The 24,131-nt window shown below is 35.9% G+C and overlaps 1 protein-coding gene across 7 annotated transcripts in view; it reads left to right on the top strand.

Annotated features, from left to right (window-relative positions):
- The window catches only part of CNOT6 (CCR4-NOT transcription complex subunit 6), a 75,172-nt gene that overhangs the window by 21,563 nt on the left and 29,478 nt on the right, over positions 1 to 24,131 (top strand). For 5 of the 7 annotated variants that reach the window (XM_082379335.1, XM_082379334.1, XM_082379333.1 and 2 more), the window contains exons 3-4: positions 14,822 to 15,008; positions 16,975 to 17,060. The exons of the other annotated variants lie outside the window; for them this stretch is intronic. In XM_082379335.1, coding sequence (XP_082235461.1) covers positions 14,822 to 15,008; positions 16,975 to 17,060 — 273 coding nt within the window. The remainder of the gene's footprint in view (positions 1 to 14,821; positions 15,009 to 16,974; positions 17,061 to 24,131) is intronic. 7 annotated transcript variants of the gene reach the window in all.

The following is a 24,131-nucleotide window of genomic DNA, read 5'->3' as shown; positions in this document are numbered from 1 at the left end:
TTCCAACATTTTGAAAGCTTGAGTTTATCATGAAAGTAACCTGTATTCACACTTACTGTTTTTCCATTGGAGAGTGATAGACCATGTCTCTCAAATTCTGGATCAAATACTTCTGATTTAAAAAGAAATTTAAATATTATATTTGGCTCTGTCTTGGTAATGTGAGAAGTATAGCTCCAGAGTCAGGTAGCTTTCATTGTGTTATCAGCTTGTGCATCTGCTCACCCCCTGGACAACCCTGGTGTCTGCTATATGGAAGTTCATGGTGGGGGTGGGTAAACAGGGGAGGAGGGAAACCCAAGTAGAGGCAACAGGTACTGAATGGTGGCTCTGAGGCCATCATGAACTCATTGGAGTCACTTACATGTCACTCATTCATTCATTTATTCTGAAACTTCTGATGGGACATAAGATTTCACGAATCCAGCAGGCTATAGGAGGAAATTCCCACAATAAGGTAATTATCAAACCATGATAAATACAGGGGAGAAAGCTTGAACCATTTATCATCTTTAAGATTGTCTGAACCAGGGGGAATCATGGAAAGCATCCTTAGAATAGCTGACTCCTGAGTTAATGATATTAGTCAGGGGAAAGCAGAGTTAACCACATCTCAGGAAGAGGGGACATGTGAGAATATAAAAAAGTATACAGTGGAAGTCTCTCATCCCCGTCTTATACCTCCTAGCATGCACAGGCATGTGGCCATTCACATACAGCTTTATTAATTTCTTTTGCATCCCTTTGGAGTCCTTCTGTGCATATACAAAATAGATTCTTATTCCATACCTTATTTTTAATTCAAAAGGTAGTATATACATATTTCTGCACTGTGCTCTTTTTTTTAATGTAACATGTTTTGGAGCGATTTCTAAATAAGTATATAGATAGCTTTCCTGTATGTTTTAAGCTCCATAATATTCTATCACATGTGTACTGTAATTTATTTCAGTGATACAGTACTGATGGTCAGTCTGTGACGAACAGTGTTGTAGTGAATAACCTTGTAGGTTATTTTGTATTTCTGCTGATATATTTGTAGATCAAATGGTATATGCATTTGTAATTTTGACAGAAGTAATGTAATGACTCGGTGGGAAGAAATGTAAAGCGATGATCTCTTTCTGTTTTATTATAGGGAGTCAAGTTTAAAAGTGGAACATGCAGTTAAAACTATAAAGACTCTAACCTTTAATGTTTTTTAGAACTTCTCTTAACCTTAGAGGGATTTTAGAAAATCTTTTGTAGCAAAAGAAAAAGAAAAAAAAGTTTGAAGGTCTATATAGTTCCATTAGTTTTTCATTTTTTCTTTTATTAAATCAAATTGAAGAAGCATGTATAGTTCAGTCCATTTTGATTCCTATTTATTTTTTATATTAACAATATGAATGTGATATAATGGTAGTTATGCTGGGTGATAGAATTTTGTTTTTTAATGGTGCTGTATTATTTAATAAGCATGTTCATCTAAAAAATGTTATGTTTTTAAGAAAAGTGTAAGGAGATTAACTAGTTTAGATGTTAGTGACTCAGCTTTGCAAAAAACATCTTCTTTTCTTAAGGGCAGTTGTTAATTGGTAGAGCTACTTAGTGGTAGAGCACAGAACTGTAAAATGTAAGTCCCCTGACTTTGAATGCATCATTCTTTTCTGCATCACACTGTGGTGGTCATTTTATTTTGAACTAACATTCTCCCCTTTCTCTCACTTTTTGTCTTCTTCCTAAATATTTGGCCTTAGTCTTTCCATTCTCAGGTTCTAGGCTTACTACCTTCAGGTATAATCTTTTACTTAAATTAGATCTGTTTAATTTGTACAAGCTGCATCTCTCTGTTGCTATGAGGACATGAATTCCTTCCCACCACAGTTCAACGATGTGTATGTACCTTTGCAATTGTGTTTTCCTTTATGGATCGAAACTTCCATTTGTTAGCTCATACGAACTTAACACTTGGTGCATTAAGTTCATTTCCTCCCTTGTCAACGCTGCTATTTTTAAACTAAGCATTATTGCTGTATTTAATCTGCCAAATGTTTTCCTTAGCACCCTTTGTGTAATTTAATCTAGTTTCTTTCCAAATCTTACAACAGAGTCTTTCTTTTGTGAGGTTGCAGTTTCCCTTGCTAGGAGCCTGAAATCCTAGTCTTGGACTTCATCAGGAGTTGTGACTGCAGAAAAATTCAAATTACCACCTTTTCCAATTATAGTTGATTCTCATTATTCGCTGTAGTTATGTTCTGTATAACTACCTGAGTGAGCAAATACTGAACCATTACTCCCAGAGGAAATAAAGAGTTAGGTTCCTATGAACCTCTGGTAGTAACATTTTTGTCAGCTGATCAGTACTTAAGCTGTTTTGTGTGTTTCTATTTAAAGACACCTTGTTTAATGCATATTGTCACTCATTAAAATTAAACTCATGGCCAGCAGCCGTGTAACTTGTGCCTGAAGGAAACTTTATCTAAAGGCACATCACACAGCCTTGCATTCAGCACTACACTTGAGGGCCATTTTATTCATCAGAATCACTCAGAAAGCACAAAAATGCAAAAACTGTGGCACTAAATAGTGAAAAAGATACTTGTTTACATTGTGAGAGCTGCAACAAGAAGAAGGAGTGTTGCCTTGTTGGACCTCAGTTGGAAACTTGAGCAACTCCAATTTTTACTACTCTGCGCATATTTGTGAATGAATGTGAAATCGTTGTAAGAATTGATTTGGGAATTACATATAAATTTGAGGGAGTGGGCAAATTGCAAATACAGAATCCAGGAGTAATGAAGATCAGCTGTAATTCTTATTTCTTCTACAATGTCAGAGTTTTAGAGATTTAGTCAAGATTTCGGAGTTTTTTTGTATCTGCAAATGTGGAGGTAGTGATCTCTCTGTAGGTAACCCTGATTACACCTAATCTCTTTAGTGTTTGCTAATCACCCCTCTCATTTCAGGGAGCACTAATTAGATTCTTTCTGTCTCCTGATATTTAGCAATAAAGGATTCTGGGCACTTTAGAATGAAATTACTTATCAAAACAGGGCTCTTAACCTAGACCAGGATAATCCCAGCTTTTCTCAAGTCACTAAACTGCTTAAAATTGAATGCAAATTTTTGAGTGCTCAGGAATATGTTCAGTTTATGGAGAAGTAAATAGATGTCATCAGAACCTCAAAAGTTGTCTTCCTTGTTCATTGACCTCTACCAGAAAATTAGGAACCTTAATTTCTTGGATTACCTAGTTCTACCAGTAGAGATTTATCTTTCTCTACAGTATGTTACATTCTTTTGCTTCTATAACCTTTGATTTTTTTTTTTTTTTAATATTAAGTGTTGCTTCTGAGTGAGGCATCGTGGATGATTCTTGCCTTACCTTTTTTTTTTTTTTTTTTTTTTAATGGCTGTGTTGGGTCTTCGTTTCTGTGCGAGGGCTTTCTCTAGTTGTGGCAAGCGGGGGCCACTCTTCATCGCGGTGCGCGGGCCTCTTACTATCGCGGCCTCTCTTGCTGCGGAGCACAGGCTCCAGACGCGCAGGCTCAGTAATTATGGCTCACGGGCCCAGCTGCTCCGCGGCATGTGGGATCTTCCCAGACCAGGGCTCGAACCCGTGTCCCCTGCATTGGCAGGCGGATTCTCAACCACTGCGCCACCAGGGAAGCCCCTAACCTTTGATCTTTTAAACCAAAATTTTTTCAAAAATGGAGTACTATAATATAATGCTTTGAAATTTGCTTTTTTCCTACTTTCTTTTTTTTAAAAAAACATCTTTCCGTATCAATGTATATAGCTCTACTGCATCCTCTTTAATGGCTGCAGAATTGCATTGTATATGTGATCCAAAATTTAAGTATGCCCTATTAATTATCATTTATGTTATTCCAAATTTTTCCCTACTACTAACAGTATATATCTTGGGATACTTGAATAGCATTTTCATAAGGTAAACCTCTAATTGTGGAATTGTGGTGGGGCAAAGAATATTCAGATTTAAAATTTTAGTAGCTATTACTACAGGATTAAAATATGGTTGTATTTTTCCCATAATGCATGAGTGCATCTGTTTCCCCCTTAGCCTTGTCATTACTGGGTATTAATCCTCTTATTTCGCTACGTGCATAGGTAGAAGTGTTTTATTTAAATTTGCATCTCTTTCATTACTGAAATGAACTTTTAAAAATTACTGATCCTTTGTTTTTTATTGATTGATTTACTTGTTCTTATCTGTTGTTCATTTTCCTATTGCTGATTGCTTAATTTTTTGTTTTATGTTTTATTTTTTATTGTTTAAAAATTTCTTTCATTTATTTATTTTTGGCTGCCTTGGGTCTCTGTTGCTTCGCGCGGCTTTCTCTAGCTGTGGCGAGCAGGGGCTACTCTTCGTTGCGGTGCGCAGGCTTCTCATTTGCGGTGGCTTCTCTTGTTGCAGAGCATGGGCTCTAGGCGCATAGGCTCAGTAGTTGTGGCTCTCAGGCTCTAGAGCACAAGCTCAGTAGTTGTGGCGCACAGGCTTAGTTGCTCCACGGCATGTGGGATCTTCCCAGACCAGGGGTCAAACCTATGTCCCCTGCATTGGCAGGTGGATTCTTAACCACTGTGCCACCAGGGAAGCCCATACTTTTTGTTTTATTTTTTATTATGGAGCTCACATAAAAAATCCTGAGGGTAGGAACTTTGTCTTATTTACCATTCTGTCCCCACACCAGTATACTAGTCACTGAAAGTTGGCTGAGTTAATGGATGTTATCTCTTTGGCTGCCAAACATGTTGGCATCTCCACCATATACAGCTGACCCTTGAAATTACCGGTTTGAACTGCATAGGCTCTCTTATATGCAGGTTTTTTTCAGTAAATGCACACTGTAGTACTACACGATCCAAGGTTGGTTGAATCCGAGGATGCAGAACTGCAGATACAGAGGACTTACTGCAGGTTATGTGTGGAGCCTCGACATTGTTCAAAGGTCAACTGTAGAGGTTTTAAATTTTAATGAATTCAAACCTGACAGTGCTTTCATTGTTGGATTCTAGGATATGAGTTATGCTTAGATATATTCTCTTCCATTTCTTTTCTGGGTTTTGGTGTTTATAAATTTATTCCAGAATTTTTCTTTTTGGCGTATGGTAGAGATCTGAGTCTTCCCTTCCCTTCTGTCTCCAACCCCTGTATGATTGATGTATTTATACATGATTCCTTATACTTGACTTTTTTTTCCCTTCCCTTCTTCACAGACTTTCTGGTTTTCTTTTTGTCTACCTTATTGTTTGAGAATTTTATATCCTTCCAATTAAGTTGAAGTATAAAAATACATTTCTCAAGTCCTTTTACCTTTTCTTCTTAAGTAGTACCTTGAGTGTAGGGGGCTGAAACACGTGGTAGGCTCTCAGTAAATAGTTTATTATATTTTAAGTGCTTTATTCATATTGAATATTAGCTGTGTGTTTCAGTTTTATGACCTGAAAATTAAGTAAATCAAATTGAGTTTACAAATAGTCTGTGTCACATATTCTACTCTTAATTATTATACAGTAAGGAAAAACACCTTCTTAGATCACGATAGATTTTATTACACAACTTTATTGAGGTATAGTTGACATGTAATAATTGAGTAATGTGATGTATTTTGATCTGCGTGTACATCTTTGAAGCCATCACCACATTCAAGAATGAACATACCCATCATTCCCCTAAATTTGTAATCCATCCTTCCCTGCCACCCTCATTTCTTCATCCCCTCTCCGATATGCAGGCAACCACTGTTCTGATTTCTATAACCATAGATTACTTTACATTTTGTAGAATTTTTATGTAAGTGAAGTCATAAGGTATGTACTCTTTTATTTTTATCTACTTAATTTGAGATTTACCCATTTTTGTTGGTCAGTAGTTCATTCTTTTTATTATCGAGTATTATTCCATTATTTGGATATGCCAACATTTGTTTATCATTCACTTGTTGATGAACATATTTGGATGATTTCTAGTATTTGGCTATTACAAATTAAGCTACTGTGAACATTTTATGTGTAAGTCTTTGTGTGGGCATAGCTTTGTTTCTCTTGGGCAAATACCTAAGAATGGAACTGGTCATATGATAGGTGTATGTCTAACTTTTAAAAATACTGACAGACTGTTTTGCAAAGAGGTTGTCTCATTTTACATTCCTGTTACATGTCTTTGATCCATACCCTCACCAATGCTTGGCAAGGCAAGTCTTTTTAATTTCAGCCATTCTTCTGGGTGTGCAGTGGTATCTCATTGTGGTTTTAATTTGCATTTCCCGAATGACTACTCATGTTGAGCATCTTTTCATGTGATTATTTGCCATCTCTATGTCGTCTTTGGTGAAGTGTCTGTTCACGTCATTTACGTGTTTTAGGTTGTTTTCTTTTTATTGAGTTTTGAGAGTTCTTTATGTAATTAGTCCTGAAATCAGGTAATGTTGGTCTTTTAGCTTTGTTCTTTTTCAGAGTTGCTTTGGCTTTTCTAAGTCCTTTGAATTTTCATATGAATTTTAAAATCAGCATGCCAGTTTCAAACTTGTTGATATTTTCATTGGGATTGTGTTGACTCTGTAAACCACTTTGGGGACATCTAACGTCTTAACAATATTGAATCTTCTGATCTGTGAACACTGTATCTCTCTTCACTTACTTAGGACTTCTTTCATTTCTCTCAGCATTGTTTTGTAGTTCTTAGTACACACGGGTTCTGCACATTTTTTGGTCAGATTTACCCCTAAATGTTTCATAATTTTGATATTCAGTAAATAATTGTAAATGTTGTGATTTTTAAATTTCAATTTCTGATTGTTCATTGCTAGCATACAGAAATACGGTATTTTTGTATATCGATCTTTCGTTCTTCGGCTTTGCTAAACTCACATATTGGTAGAATTTTTATAGATTCCATAGGATTTTTAAATAGATTATTTGGTATTTGCAAATAAAGAGCTTTACTTCTCCCTTTTCAGTTTTTAATTTTTCTTGTCTTCTTGGAATGGCTAGGACCTCTGGTATAATGTTGAATGGTAGTGGTGAGAGTAGATATTCTTGCTTTGTTTCTGACCTTAGGGAAAGGATTTATCCCTTAACCACTAAGCTTTTTGTAGATGCCCTTTATCAAGATTGAGGAAGCTCTCTATTCTTAGCTTACTGAGAATTTAAAATTTTTTTTTTAGTGTACAACAAGTTTCATTTTATTAAAAAATTTTTTCAAATTTCTTATACAATCTTTAGAGGTTACACTCCATTTACAGTTATTATAGAATATTTGCTATATTCTCCGTGTTGTACAGTACATCCTTGTGGCCTGTCTTTCACCCAGTAGTTTGTACCTCCCACCCGTATATCGCCCCCGCCCTCCCACCACTGGTAACTACTAGGCTGTTCTCTATATCTATGAGTGTGTACCTCCTTTTTGTTATATTCATTAGTTATATATTTTAGATTCCACATATAAATGATATCATACATTTGTCTTTCTCTGTCTGACTTATTCACTTAGCATAATGCCTTCCAAGTCCATCCATGTTGCTACAAATGGCAAAATTTCATTCCTTTTTATGGCCGAGTAGTATTTCATTGTATCTATATACCACATCTTTATCCATTCATCTGTTGATGGACACTTAGGTTGCTTCCATGTCTTAGCAATTGCAAATAATGCTGCTATAAACATTGAGACGCATGTATCTTTTGGAATTAGTGTTTAAAGAGTGGAATTGCTGCGTCATATGGTAATTCTATTTTTAGTTTTTTGAGAAACCTCATACTATTTCCCACAGTGGCTGCACCAGTTTACATTCCCACCAACAGTGTAGGAGGGTTCCCTTTCCTCTACATCCTCACCAACATTTGTTATTAGTGTTCTTTTTGGTGATAGCCATTCTGACAGGTGTGAGGGGTATCTCATTGTGGTTTTGATTTGCATTTCCCAATGATAAGAGATGTTGAGCATCTTTTCCTGTGCCTGTTGGCCATCTGCATTTCCTCTTTGGAAAACTAATCAGTTCTGCCCATTTTTTAATCAGGTTGGTTGTTTTTGATATTGAGTTGTATGAGCTTTTTATATATGTTGGATATTAATCCCTTATAGGTCATATCATTTGCAAATATTTACTCCCCATTGAGTAGGTTGTCTTTTTGTTTTGTTGATGGTTTCCTTTGCAGTGCAAAAGCTTTTAAGTTTAATTAGGTTGCATTTGTTTATTTTTGCTTTTATTTCCTTTACTTTAGGAGACAGATCCCAAAAAAATATTGCTGCGATTTATGTCAAAGATTGTTCTGCCTATGTTTTCCTCTCGGAGTTTTTTAGTGTCTGGTCTTACATTTAGGTCTTAAATCCATTTTGAGTTTATTTTTGTACATGGTATTAGAGAATTTCACTCATTTACATATAGCTGTCCAGTTTTCCCAACACCACTTTTTGAAGAGATCATCTTTTCTCTGTTGTATAGTCTTACCTCCTTTGTCATAGATTAATTGACCATAAGTGTGTAGGTTTATTTCTGGGCTTTCTGTCCTGTTCCACTGATCTATGTGTCTGTTTTTGTGCCAGTACCATACTGTTTTGAGTACTGTAGCTTGTAGTATAGTCTGAAGTCAGGGGGTATAATTCCTCCCACTCTGGTTTTCTTTCTCAAGATTGTTTTGGCTGTTCGGGGTCTTTTCTCTTTTGATACAAATTTAAAATTTGTTGTTCTAGTTCTGTGAAAAATGCCATTGGTAATTTGATAGGGATTGCATTGAATCTGTAGATTGCCTTGGATAGTATGGTCATTTTAACATTATTGATTCTTCCAATCCAAGAACATGATATATCTTTCCATCTGTTTTTGTCGTCTTCATTTTCTTTCATCAGGGTCTAATAGTTGTTTGGAGTACAGGTCTTTTGCCTCTTTAGGTAGGTTTATTCCTAGGTATTTTATTCTTTTTGATGTGATGCAAAATGACTTTGTTTCTTTCATTTCTTTCTGGTAGTTTGTTGTTAGTGTATAGAAATGCAACAGATTTCTGTATATTAATTTTGTATCCTGCAACTTTACCGAATTCATTGATGAGCTCTAGTAGTTTTCTGGTGGCATCCTTAGGATTTTCTATGTATAGTATCATGTCATCTGCAAGCAGTGACAGTTTTACTTCTTCCTTTCTAATTTGGTTCCTTTTATTTCTCGTCTGATTGCTGTGGCTAAGCCTTCCAAACTATGTTGAATAAAAGTGGCAAGAGTGGGCATCCTTGTCTTGTTCCTGATCTTAGAGGGAATGCTTTCAGCTTTTCACCATTGAGTATGATGCTAGCTGTGGGTTTGTCATATATGACCTTTATTGTGTTGAGGTAAGTTCCCTCTATATCCACAATCTCTGGAGAGTTTTTTTATCATAAATGTACGTTGGTTTTTTTCAGAAGTGTTTTCTGTATCTATTGAGATGATCTTATGGTTTTTATTCTTCAATTTGTTAATGTGGTGTATCCCATTGATGGGTTTGTGGATATTGAAAAATCCTTGCATCCCTGGGATAAATCCTACTTGATCATGGTGTATGATCCTTTTAATGTGTTGTTGGATTCAATTTGCTATTATTCTGTTGAGGATTTTTGCATCTGTGTTCATCAGTGATATTGGCCTGTAATTTTCTTTTTTTTGTTATATCTTTGTCTGATTTTGGTATCAGGGTGATGCTGGCCTCATAGAACGAGATTAAAAATGTTCCTTCCTCTATAATTTTTTGGAATAGTTTTAGAAGGTTAGATGTTAACTCTTCTCTAAAAATTTAGTAGAATTCACCAGTGAAGCCATCTGGTCCTGGACTTTGTTTCTTGGGAGTTTTAAAATTATTGATTCAAAATCAATACTGGTAATTGGTCTGTTCATGTTTTCTATTTCTTCCTGGTTCATCTTGGGAGATTATACCTTTCTAAGAATTTGTCCATTTCTTATACATTGTCCATTTTATTGGTATATAGTTGTTCATAGTAGTCTCTTATGATCCGTTGTATTTCTGTGGTACTGTGGTATCGGTTGTAACTTCTCCTTTTTTCATTTCTGATTTTATTGATTTGGGCCTTCTCCCCTTTTTTCTTGATGAGTCTGGCTAAAGGTTTATCAATTTTGTTTATCTTTTCAAAGAACCAACTTTTAGTTTTATTGATCTTTATTATTTTTTTAGTCTCCATTTCATTTATTTCTGCTCTGATCTTCATGATTTCTTTCCTTCTACTAACTTTGGGTTTTGTTTGTTCTTTCTCTAGTTGCTTTAGGTGTAAGGTTAGGTTGTTTATATGAGATTTTTCTTGTTTCCTGAGGTTAGCTTGTATCACTATAAATTTCCCTCTTAGAACTGCTTTTGCTGTGTCCCATAGGTTTTGGATCATTGTGTTTTCAGTTTCATTTTCATTTTCACTTGTCTCTAGGTTTTTTTGATTTCCTCTTTGATTTCTTCAGTGGTGGCATTGATTGTTTAATAGCATATTGTTTGTGTTTTTTGCATTTTTTTCCCTTGTAGTTGATTTCTGATCTCATAGCCTTGTGGTCAGAAAAGATGCTTGATATGATTTCAATTATCTTAAATTTACCGAGGCTTGTTTTGTGGCCTGGCCTGTGATCTGTCCTGGAGAATGTTCCCTGTGCATTTGAAAAGAATGTTTATTCTGCTGCTTTTGGATGGAATTCTCTATATATTTATCAATTAAGTCTATTTTGTCTAATGTGTCATTTAAGGTCTCTGTTTCCTTATTGATTTTCTCTCTGATGACTTGTCTGTTGATGTAAGTGGGGTGTTAAGTCCCCTACTATTATTGTGTTATTGTTGATTTCTCCTTTTATGTATGTTAATATTTGCCTTATATATTTAGGTGCTTCTATGTTGGGTGCGTATATATTTACAGTTGTTATATCTTCTTCCTGGATTGATCCTTTGGTCCTTATGTAGTGTCCTTCTTGGTCTTTTGTAACAATGTTTATTTTAAAGTCTGTTTTGTCTGATACAAGTATTGCTACTCTGGCTTTCTTTTGGTTTCCATTTGGGTAGAATTCCTTTTTTCCATTCACTCACTTTGTGTGTGTCTTTAGTTCTGAAGTGAGTGTTTTGTAGGTAGCATATATAGGGTATTGTTTTTGCATCCATTCAGCTACTCTGTGTCTTTTGGTTGGAGCATTTAGTCTATTTACGTTTAAGGTAATTATTGATATGTATATTCTTTTTGCCATTTTGTTAATTGTTTTAGATTTGGTTTTTTAGGTCTTTTTTCCCTTTTCTTCTTTTGTTCTCTTGTGATTTGATGACTGTCTTTAGTGTTATGTTTGGATTCCTTTTTCTTTTTTGTGTGTATATCTATTATAGATACTTGGTTTGTGGTTACCATGAGGTTTGTATAGCAGTGTATATGCATTCTAAAAACCCTGCATTTTCACTCTCCTCCCCTTACAATTACTGTTTTTGATATCACATTTTACATCTTAGTTTTTTGCATATCTGTTAACTGCTTATTGTGGACATAGTGATTTTACTACTTTTTGTTTTTTAGCCTCCCTACTAGGATTGTGTGTGTGTATGATTTCCTACTTTTACTGTATGCTTGCCTTTACTGGTGAGCTTTTTCATTTTCATAACTTTCTTTCTAGTTGTGGTCTTTTATTTTTCACCTAGAGAAGCTCCCTTAACATTTGTTGTAAAGCTGGTTTGTTGTAAAGCTTAGCTTTTGCTTGTCTGTAAAGCTTTTGATTTCTCCAAATTTGAATGAGAGCCTTGCTGGATAGAATATTCTTGGTTGCAGGTTTTTCCCTTTCATTACTTTAAATATATTGTGCCACTTCCCTCTGGCCTGTAGAGTTTCTGCTGAAAAATCAGCTGGTATGAGAGATTTTTAAAAATCAGGAATGGATGCTGATTTTGTCAAACGCTCTTCCTGCATTTATTTAGATGATTTTCTTTTCTGAGAAAACATTTTTTAAATTATATTTTTTGAATGTTCAACAAACCTAGCATTTTTCTGGCACAAATCTTACTTGGTCATTATCCTTTTAATATATTGTTGGATCTGTTTTGTCAGATTACATTTATGTTCATGAGGATGTCATTTTGTAGTTTTCTTGTACTAGTTTTATCTGGTTTTGGTGTCAGGATGATGATGACCTTATAGAATGAGTTGGAGAGTGTCCTCTTCAGTTTTCTGGATGAATTTGTGTAGAATTGATATTAATTCTTCCTTAAATGTTTGGTAGTATTTGCCAATGAACTCTTCTGGCTCTAGAATATTCTTTGTGGGAAGGTTTTTTTATCAGATACATTCATAATGTTGTGCATCCATCACTACCATCCATCTCCATAGCTCTTTTCATCTTGCAATTTGCCATCACTCTTGAAAGTTTTTTTCTGGGTTGCTAGGTCGATAGGACTTTTTTCCTTCAGTGCGTTAATGTGGAAATTTTTCTACCTCTGTGTGTGTGTGTCTGTCTGCCTCTCTTTTGGTAACAGTATAATTCACACAATTCACCCATTTAAGGTGCAAATTCAGTAGTTTTTATATATTTACAGAGTTGTGCACCCATTACCATAGTCAATTTGAGAACATTTTCACTGTCCTCAAAAGCAACCCTCAACACATTAGCAGTCATTCCCCATTTCCTCTTAACCATGGTGTTCAACTTTAGAAGTTCAATTTGAGCGTGCTATCTTGTATCACTAGTTACTATGTTTAGCCTTCTAGCTTCTGACCATATAGAATATAATTAAAGTAACTTTTAATGTCTGTCTACTAATTTTATCATCATTATCTTTTCTGGACTGGTCTTAATTGACTGACTTTTCATTATGGATATTTTCCTGTTGCTTTACATACCTAGTAATTTTTAATTGGGTGCCAGATATTGTGAATTTTACTTTACTGAGTGATGTGTGAACCTGGGTGATGTGTGAACCTAGGGGTTGTTACCTTTACTCCTTTTGGGTGTTTTTTCCCTTTGGGTCAGGCAATTTCTCACATGCATATGGTGATCAGTACTCAGTTGACAGCTTGAGGGGAACCTCAAATCTCCAGACCTTTCTGTTCATCTCTCTCCTCTCTGGTACTCTGCCTTTGTAAATTCTAGTCATCCTGGCTTCCCTGGACATTTGCTCTGTGTCCTGAACTTGTGGGAGATCAGTGTTCTTTCCCTGGAATCCCCTCCCTGTGCTGCTGTTGGCCTGTCTTGTTTGTTTTCCATCCTTCAGGGATCACTCTCCTGTGCTGATTGGTGTCTGATCTCTGATATTTGTTGATTCATGTATATTGTCTGGTTTTATAATTGTTCAGGTGGGATAGTAAATTTGGTCCCTGTTATTCCATTTTGATTAGAAGTCTCTAGACTGCTTTTTCAGCCAATAGAAAATCAGTTTTCAAAGACTTATATTTTCATTACATCCATTTGTTTCATTCTCTCTCAGACTATAACCTGCACTATTAAAGATATTATGGGGAAAATTCTTAGGTGAATTTAGAAACAGTTGTCATCTTATCAAGAACTGTCAAAGTACAGATTTAATATTGCATTGAAAGAAATTATTCTGTTTCTAGTCACTACTTTTGACTCTTGAATCCTGTGTCTGTTACTCTTTGATTATGTATAGTTATGACTTAATATCTGAAATGCTTCTGTGCAGGTATTTTTCCTTTTAATTATACAGTACAGATTTGTCTAATTACATGATTATTGATGAAATTATTACTTTGGTACTCTTGGTTTTAAAAGTTTGCTAAGCTGAGAATATCTCATGTACCTTCTGTATTTAGGCAAAATTCTTGTTTTCTGGAGTATAGATATGAATAGCCTCTGAGATACTAGATTTGATTTTTTTTTTGTATAAGTCCAAATCATGTTGAAATATTGGATTTATCATTACTATAAATTATTCATGCTTTTTCTTGTCATAGCTGAGGCTAATTTAAAGGATAAAGTCTTAACTATTGTATTCTTAAAAATAACAATGGAATCTAAATATTGATATATTGCCTTAAATGGGTTTTTTTTTTTTTTAGTCTGCCAAGTGGAGAGTTTATAACTTAATCATAGCAGTGAATTGTTCTAGAATCGGTAAGGTTTCTACTATTGACCCCTTTCTCACAATTTTTTGTGTGATAAATTATTACTCAATATGGGACTTCCCTGGTGGCGGCAGTGGTTAAGAATCCACCTGTAAATGCAGGGGATACGGGTTGAGCCCTGGTCCAGGAAGATTCCACATGCTGCGGAGCAACTAAGTCTGTGCGCCACAACTACTGAGCCTGCGCTCTAGAGCCCGCAAGCCGCAACTACTGAAGCCCCCTCTCCACTACTGAAGCCTGCGCACCTAGAGCCCGTGCTCTGCAACAAGAGAAGCCACCACAATGAGAAGCCCGCACAGCACAATGAAGAGTAGCCCCCACTCGCCACAACTAGAGAGAGCCCGTGTGCAGCAACGAAGACCCAACACAGCCAAAAATAAACAAATTTATTAAAAAAAAATTATTACTCAATAAAATATCTAAAATGTTACTTAATCCAGGGACCAAATTGTAGAGAACACTATATAATTCTTTTTTTTTTAAACATCTTTATTGGAGTATACTTGTTTACAATGTTGTGTTAGTTTCTGCTGTATAACAAAGTGAATCAGCTATACATATACATATATCCCCATATCTCCTCCCTCTTGCGTCTCCCTCCCATCTTCCCTATCCCACCCCTCTAGGTGGATGCAAAGCACCAAGCTGATCTCCCTGTGCTATGCAGCTTCTTCCCACTAGCTATCTATTTTACGTTTGGTATAGAACACTATATAATTCTTACCCCATTTTTTTCTTCTTTTACAGGAAAAGTAAGAAGCTTAAGCTCATCTTTGTGGTCACTAACTCACTTGACAGCTTTATATCTAAGTGACAATTCCCTGTCCCGCATTCCTTCAGACATTGCCAAGCTTCACAATCTGGTGTATCTGGACCTGTCCTCTAATAAAATCCGGAGTTTACCGGCAGAACTCGGAAACATGGTATCACTCAGGTATACAGATTCAACTTAGTACATAGCTATATACCCCCTAAAAGAATATATTATTATATTGTTAGGAAACACCACTTTGTTGGGAAATGACATTGTCAATTTAATGATATTTGAACATAGTTAAACATGACTGTGTTCTTCAGGTAAAGTTTTCTGGGAAAATTGAATGTCAGCTAATAGATCCATTGCCTAAAATTTATTTTATTGCTGTTTTGTGTAATATACTTTATTTTTGAAACAAATATTTTGGACAAAGTGGGGCAAACAAATAGAAGGCACTTGTGTTATCCCATTTATGCACTCACCTGTGACAGACAGTTCAGATGCTTTTCCCCCACTAAATTCTGGGGCCCTATACCATCCTTAATATGGGATCCAGGAAGCCATTGCCAATTAATGATCCCATTTTGGCCATCCCAGGGCTTGTATGCATGATAGTAACAAAGCCAGGACTTGAAAGAAGCTAGAATTAGTGATTGAATATGGAGGCCTATAGTGTGGACTATAGGAGGTGGATAGGATGTGGAGTCACACAGAGTTCAGGTTAGAAACCTGACTCAGTCATTTACAAGTTGTGTGATTCTGGGCAAGCTTCTTACAACCTTGTGGAGTGTTTCTTCATCCGTGAAGTTGCTATGATAATGACCCAACTAAGGCTGAGATTAGAGATATTTGAGATAATGGCTAAGAAACTACTAGCAACACTGCTTGGTACATATGGTGTTAGTAGATGGTAATTGCTGTAACCTCTGTTTTGTAAGATAGATGAGATCTACCCAGGTTGAATATAAAGCCAATTTCCAGCTATTATGTTAATCCCAATAGAAAATCTTGCCCCATTTCGTATTACCCCTCCCTTTTTTTTTTTAAATTCCACTGGCTTTTCTGCTGCCTTCTATCATTTGCTGCATAATAAAAAGGAATAAGGACCTTGTGAGAGTTTCTTTACCTCTATTGCTTCCATTCCAGCCCTTTGACAATTTTTAGGCTTAATTATTGGGTATATACCATGACTATTTTTAATCCCCTGAACCAAATTTACTTAAAGGACCTCCTCTCCTGTGTGATATATTTGGAAATAAACAGGAACCAAGTATTCAGAGTGAGTTTTTCTTACTCAGTTTATGGCCTCACCAACCTCTGGTTTACTCAGTGGTAACCAAGCTTCATTTAAATTCCAAGAACCAAGGGCTATAGAAGTATCAGTAGTTCTCATTCACATGTAAAAATTGACAAATAAAACTTATCATAGGACATTGCCAGTATCTTAATATTGGGTCTTTCTTTTTTTCCTACTGAAGATTCCTTTCATAGTTATATTTTCTAAACAAAACAAATCATTAAAATAATCAGTAGTTATTAATATAGCTGCCATTATTTCTAAAGTGAAACTTTAGTATTATTAATCATAAACGTATTGTGCAGCTGCCATAAACTATTTTGATTTGGTACTGTATGATCATTTAAATTTTCTTTTAACAATTCACATGTTAGGCTGTTTTATCATTTCCACTTTCTTAAACATGTGTAGTAGACCTCCATGTATGCTAGACCAGTTCTCTCAGGGTGGTATCTGGACTGTGCCATTTTCAAACTGTGTCACCAGCCTGCAGTGAGATACACAGCAAGTGTCTTTTGAATCCAATACCCTTAAAAAAATTGAGGCTTATATTTTGTTGGTCTTTTTTTTTTCTCATCACATTTTTATAGTAATTGATTTTTTTCCTGTGTTTTACAAATGTATTGGTCTGTGGCAGTTTGGGGTTTTTTGTTGTGTCTTTTTTGTTTGTTTGTTTTTTTAACCACATATGATTTAAGAAGCACTATACTAGACATTGGCATATAATACTAAATTTTGTATTCTTAGGAACTTATATCTTATATTCCTAGAAATTATATTGTTGATTTTAGCTGTTAGTTAAAGGTTAATATATCTTCTGACTTCCTGGAATTTTTACATCAACAGGGAACTCCATTTAAATAACAACCTGTTACGAGTTCTACCTTTTGAGCTGGGAAAACTGTTTCAGTTGCAGACTTTAGGCCTGAAAGGTATGACTTCCCATATTTGTGCTTCTTGTGGTTTGTATGTATGTCTTTGAGTCTAAAGAAGCCATAAAAGGGAATCCTTTTGCCAGGGATTTGCAGGTTCACTCTTCCCCAGAGTTCATCATTTTGTTAGATACAGTCCAATGGTTTTCTTTCTTTTTCACCTATAGATGGTCTGCTAGTCTTCTTATTATTTTTTGCTCCTAGCCCAGCCTTGCTTTTCTAGCCTTTCTTTTAGTCACCTCTGTGTTTTGGTGATACATTCCTGACGTCAGACTTTATTTCATCATGCTGTAAAACAGCTTTTTTGTTTTATGTTCAAATCTCAAAAATGGAGATTCTCACAAAATGCAGAAAGCAAGTAGAAAATTTTGATCTATTTGGATCCTCTAATAAAGACCAGTATTTAAGCACTTCTTTAAAAATCAAAAATAAAATTGATTTATAAGGACTTTACTAATATGTTAGAACTCGGGGACATAATTAACCTAGTAAGAACTATTGGGAAATATTTTTTTAAACCAGCAAGGTTAAAAGTCCCATTTTAATAATATGTCAAAACCTATAAATTTTTTTATCACATTGTGGTTCTTCACCAGTCTTGTAGATGTATCCAGCTTACTCTATAATTGATTCCTTAAAAAAGATCACAGGGGGACTTCCCTGGCAGTCCAGTGGTTATGACTCTGCCCTTCGCTGCAGGGGGCATGGGTTTGATCCCTGGTGGGAGAACTAAGATCCCACATGCTATGTGGTGTGGCCCAAAAAAAAAAATCACGTGATGAAGTCTTCAAGAAGTGTACTTTTATTTCTTAAAAATACAGTTATAAAGTGAGGTTTTATTTCTGTAAATCCATTTCATATTATAAAAGTAATGGTATTGTTCACAAAAACAAATGGAAAAATGCAAATAATACATTTACAAATATATGTAAAACCATGTTCAACAAACATCAGCTTTATAAATCATTCTTTGGAAAGTTTTTGTCTGTATGGGCTATACTGGCTGAGGCCTCTTAAAATGGAAGTCAGGGAAATGTGAGCTGCAAATAAATGCCTTTTCTGTTGTATCTCCCCATGATAAGTCTAATTTATTCTTATTTTCCTATTTTTAAATTTGAAAAACAAAAATATAAAATGTAGCAAAGTGTAATTCATATACAGACTACCAGAATTAACAATTAATATTTTGTCACTTTTGTGTCTGTTTTTTAATGCAAAAGAAATAGAACATTACAGAACATTAAGGCCCTCTTTGTTCCTCTTCTAGTCTCTTTCTTGTCCCAGAGGCAGCTACTGTTGTATGTCCTTCTGGTTCAAGGTTTTGTAATCTTATAGTATATATTTTATAAACCTTAATCTGTATTCATTTCTCTAAGGATTTACAAACTTTATTTGAAGTTAGGGTCATTGTTCACAAATTTTCACACTGATTTAAGTAAACGCTGGGGCCAGGTAGGGAAGTCTTTATGGCACATTTGTTTTTGATTAGTCCTTGGTCTTCCACTTCAGAAAGATCCTTTACTGTTGGACATTTATGCCTTTATGTTTCTTTCTTGGAAGTATAGTTTCACCGAGATAATTTGTTTATCTCAGCTATTCTGTTGGATATTGTTACACGTCTGTCTACAATAGCAGTCTTTTCACTTGATTTCACCTTTTTAAGATAAATCCTATGTTATTTTCCTGAGCTTTGCAACTTACACTTTAATGCTGTGCTAGCTACTTCTTAAAACAGTTACATTTTCCTTGCTCTCTGAAAACTTCTTTCATGATTTCTCATGGCACCAGTTAATTATTTGGAAGAGAAAATGTATCACTTAGTTCAGAAATCACATCTATTTGCTATATTATCCATTTGTACAGAGCCAAAGTATTTCTGCCTTGTGAATCAGTTCATATCATTTTCTTTAAAGTTGATTGCATAGGGCTAGCATGCGTCCCTTTTATTTTTATTTTTTTACATTTTTCCATGTTCTTCAAAATTGTTCTACTGTGAAAGATAGGACTAGAACCTTAGATAGTGTATTCATTTTTTTTATTTTGAGATAAGAGATTTACATGAACCTGTAAGAAATAATGCAGGGAACAATCCATGTGCCTTTTACCAATTTCCCCCCAGTGAGAACATCTTTCAAAACTAGTACATAGACTTCCCTGGTGGCGCAGTGGTTAAGAATCCGCCTGCCAGTGCAGGACACACAGGTTCAAGCCCTGGTCCGGGAAGATCCCACATGCTGAGGAGCTACTAAGCCCGTGCGCCACAACTACTGAGCCTGCACTCTAGAGCCCGCGAGCCACAACTACCGAGCCCACGCACCTAGAGCCTGTGCTCCGCAACAAGAGAAGCCACCGCAATGAGAAGCCCGCGCACCACAACAAAAAGTAGCCCCCGCTCACTGCAACTAGAGAAAGCCTGCACGCAGTAACGAAGACCCACCGCAGCCAGAAAACACAAAACAAAACCAAAACAAAACAAAACAAAAACTGTAGTACAGCATCACAACCAGGATATTGACATTGATACAGTCAAGGTACAGAACAGTTCCATCACCGAAGGATCCCTTATGTTGCCCTTTGATAGCCACACTTGCTTTCCTCTTGCCCCAGTTCACTCCTTAACTTCTGACAACCACTGATATGTTATCCATTTCTATAATTTTGTTATTTCAAAAATAATATATACATAGAATCATGCTGTGTGTAACCTTTTGAGATTGGGTTCCCCTCCCCCCACCCAAGGTTAATTCTTTGGAGATTCACCCAGGTTGTTGGGTGTTTGCTCCTTTATATTGATGAGTAGTATTCCTTGGTATGGATGTATCACAGGTTGTTTAACCATTGACCTGTTTAAGGACATCTGGGTGGTTTCCAGTATTTTGCTGTTACAGATGAAGCTGCTGTTAACATTCTGTGAGCAGGTTATTGTGTGAATGTAAGTCTTCATTTCTCTAAGATAAATGCCCAGGAGTGCAGTTGCTGGGTCATAGGTTAGTTTCATGGTCAGTTTTTTAAAGAAACTGCCAGGTTGTTTTCCAGAGTGGCTGTACTATTTTACATTTTCACCAGTAATAAATGAGTGATCCAGTTTCTTTGCATCCTTATTGGCGTTTGGTATTGTCACTGTTGGTTTTTTTTTTTTTTAACATCTTTATTGGAGTAAAATTGCTTTACAATGGTGTGTTAGTTTCTGCTGTATAACAAAGTGAATCAGCAATACATATACATATATCCCCATATCTCCTCCCTCTTGCGCCTCCCTCCATCCTCCCTATCCCACTCCTCTAGGTGGACACAAAGCACTGAGCTGATCTCCCTGTGCTATGTGGCTGCTTCCCACTAGCTTTCTGTTTTACATTTGGTAGTGTATATATATATGTCCATGCCACTCTCTCCCTTTGTCCCAGCTTACCCTTCCCCCTCCCGGTGTACTCAAGTCCATTTTCTACATCTGTGTCTTTATTCCTGTCCTGCCCCTAGGTTCTTCAGGACCATTTTTTGTTTTTTTTAGATTCCATATATATGTGTTAGCATACGGTATTTATTTTTCTCTTTCTGACTTACTTCACTCTGTGTGACGGTCTCTAGGTCCATCCACCTCCCTACAAATAACTCAATTTTGTTTCTCTTTATGGCTGAGTAATAATATTCCATTGTATGTATGTGCCACATTTTTATCCATTCATCTGTTGATGGACACTTAGGTTGCTTCCATGTCCTGGCTATTGTAAATAGAGCTGCAGTGAACATTGTGGTACATGACTCTTTGAATTATGGTTTTCTCAGGGTATATGCCTGGTAGTGGGATTGCTGGGTCGTATGGTAGTTCTATTTTTAGTTTTTTAAGGAACCTCCATACTGTTCTCCATAGTGGCTGTATCAATTTACACTCCCACCAACAGTGCAAGAGGGTTCCCTTTTCTCCACACCCTCTCCCGCATTTATTGTTTGTAGACTTTTTGATGATGGCCATTCTGACCGGTGTGAGATGATACCTCACTAGTTTTGATTTGCATTTCTCTAATGATTAGTGATGTTGAGCATCCTTTCATGTGTTTGTTGGCTATCTGTATATCTTCTTTGCAGAAATGTCTATTTAGGTCTTCTGCCCATTTTTGGATTGGGTTGTTTGTTTTTTTGATATTGAGCTGCATGAGCTGCTTGTATGTTTTGGAGATTAATCCTTTGTCAGTTGCTTCATTTGCAAATATTTTCTCCCATTCTGAGGGTTGTCTTTTTGTCTTGTTTATTGTTTCCTTTGCTGTGCAAAAGCTTTTAAGTTTCATTAGGTTGCATTTGTTTGTTTTTATTTCCATTTCTCTAGGAGGTGGGCCAAAAAGGATATTGCTGTGATTTATGTCATAGAGTGTTCTGCCTAGGTTTTCCTCTAAGAGTTTGATGGTGTCTGGCCTTACATTTAGGTCTTTAATCCATTTTGAGTTTATTTTTGTGTATGGTGTTAGGGAGTGTTCTAATTTCATTCTTGTACAAGTAGCTGTCCATTTTTCCAGCACCACTTATTGAAGAGGCTGCCTTTTCTCCATTGTATATTCTTGCCTCCTTTATCAAAGATACGGTGACCATACGTGCATGGGTTTCTATCCTGTTCCATTGATCTATATTTCTGTTTTTGTGCCAGTACCATACTGTCTTGATTACTGTAGCTTTGTAGTATAGTCTGAAGTCAGGGAGCCTGATTCCTCCAGCTCCGTTTTTCCTTCTCCAGATTGCTTTGGCTATTCGTGGTCTTTTGTGTTTCTATACAAATTGTGAAATTTTTTGTTCTAGTTCTGTGAAAAATGCCATTGATCGTTTGATAGGGATTGCATTGAATCTGTAGATTGCTTTGGGTAGTATAGTCATTTTCACAATGTTGATTCTTCCAATCCAAGAACTTGGTATATCTCTCCATTTATTGGTATCATCTTTAATTTCTTTCATCAGTGTCTTACAGTTTTCTGCATACAGGTCTTTTGTCTCCTTAGGTAGGTTTATTCCTAGGTATTTTATTCTTTTTGTTGCAATGGTAAATGGGAGTGTTTCCTTAATTTCTCTTTCAGATTTTTCATCATTAGTGTATAGGAATGCAAGAGATTTCTGTGCATTAATTTTGTATCTTGCTACTTTATCAGATTCATTGCTTACCTCTAGTAGTTGTCTGGTAGCATCTTTAGGATTCTGTATGTATAGTATGTCATCTGCAAACAGTGACAGTTTTACTTCTTCTTTTCCGATTTGGATTCCTTTTATTTCTTTTTCTTCTCTGATTGCTGTGGCTAAAATTTCCAAAACTATGTTGAATAATAGTGGTGAGAGTGCGCAACCTTGTCTTGTTCCTGATCTTAGTGGAAATGGTTTCAGTTTGTCACCACTGAGAACGGTGTTGGCTGTGGGTTTGTCATATATGGCCTTTCTTATGTTGAAGTAAGTTCCCTCTATGCCTGCTTTCTGGAGGGTTTTTATCATAAATGGGTATTGAATTTTGTCGAAAGCTTTTTCTGCATCTATTGAGATGATCATGTGGTTTTTCTCCTTCAATTTGTTAATATGGTTTATCACATTGATTTGTGTATATTGAAGAATCCTTGCATTCCTGGGATAAACCCCACCTGATCATAGTGTATGATCCTTTTAATGTGCTGTTGGATTCTGTTTGCTAGTATTTTGTTGAGGATTTTTGCATCTATGTTCGTCCGTGATATTGACCTGTAGTTTTCTTTTTTTTGTGACATCTTTGTCTGGTTTTGGTATCAGGGTGATAGTGGCCTCGTAGAATGAGTTTGGGATTGTTCCTCCCTCCACTATATTTTGGAAGAGTTTGAGAAGTATAGGTGTTAGCTCTTCTCTAAATGTTTGATCGAATTTGCCTCTGAAGCCAACTGGTCCTGGGCTTTTATTTTTTGGAAGATTTTTAATCACAGTTTCAATTTCAGTGCTTGTGATTGGTCTGTTTATATTTTCAGTTTCCTGGTTCAATGTCAGAAGGTTGTGCTTTTCTAAGAATTTGTCCATTTCTTCCAGGTTGTCCATTTTATTGGCATAGAGTTGCTTGTAGTAATCTCTCATGATCGTTTGTATTTCTGCAGTGTCAGTGGTTACTTCTCCGTTTTCATTTCTAATTCTATTAATTTGAGTCTTCTCCCTTTTTTCCTTGATGAGTCTGGCTAATGGTTTATCAATTATGTTTATCTTCTCAAAGCACCAGCTTTTAGTTTTATTGATCTTTGCTATCGTTTCCTCCATTTCTTTTTCATTTCTTTCTGATCTGATCTTTATGATTTCTTTTCCTTCTGCTAACTTTGGGGTTTTTTTGTTGTTCTTCTCTCTAATGCTTTAGGTGTAGGGTTAGTTTGTTTATTTGAGATGTTTGTTGTTTCTTGAGGTAGGATTGTATTGCTGTAAACTTCCCTCTTAGAACTGCTTTTGCTACATCCCATAGGTTTTGGGTCGTTGTGTTTTCATTGTCATTTGTTTCTAGGTATTTTTTGGTTTCCTCTTTGATTTCTTAAGTGATCTCTTGGTTATTTAGTAGTGTATTGTTTAGCCTCATGTGTTTGTGGTTTTTACAGATTTTTTTCCTGTAATTGATATCTAGTCTCATAGCATTGTAGTCGGAAAAGATACTTGATACTATTTCAATTTTCTTAAATTTACCAAGGCTTGATTTTGTCACTGTTTTTATTCTGGCCTTTCTGATAGCTGGATAGTGATATCTCATTGTAGTTGTAATTTGCATTTCCCCAACAGTTAAAGGTACTGAACATCTTTGCATGTGCTTATTTGTCCTCTGTATAGCATTGTATGTGAAATATTTCTTATTCCTTTGCCCATGCACTAATTGGATTGTTTACTTTTTTGCTGTTGAAGTTTGGGAGTCCTTTATATATTTTCGATACTATGGTTTTGTCAAATATGTGATTTGCAAATATTTTCTCCCAGTATATAGCCTGTCTTTTCATCCACTTAATAGGGTGGGAGGGTGGGTGGGTGATTTCCCCCAACACCAACAAGCAATTCTAGGACACTAGCTGGGTGTCCTACAATTCAACTCAGTTCTGACACTACTTACCTAGA

Source organism: Balaenoptera borealis (genome assembly GCF_965194805.1).
Source record: "Balaenoptera borealis genome assembly, chromosome: 2".
Taxonomy (NCBI): Eukaryota; Metazoa; Chordata; class Mammalia; order Artiodactyla; family Balaenopteridae; genus Balaenoptera; species Balaenoptera borealis.
This window is presented reverse-complemented; position numbering and strand designations above follow the sequence as displayed.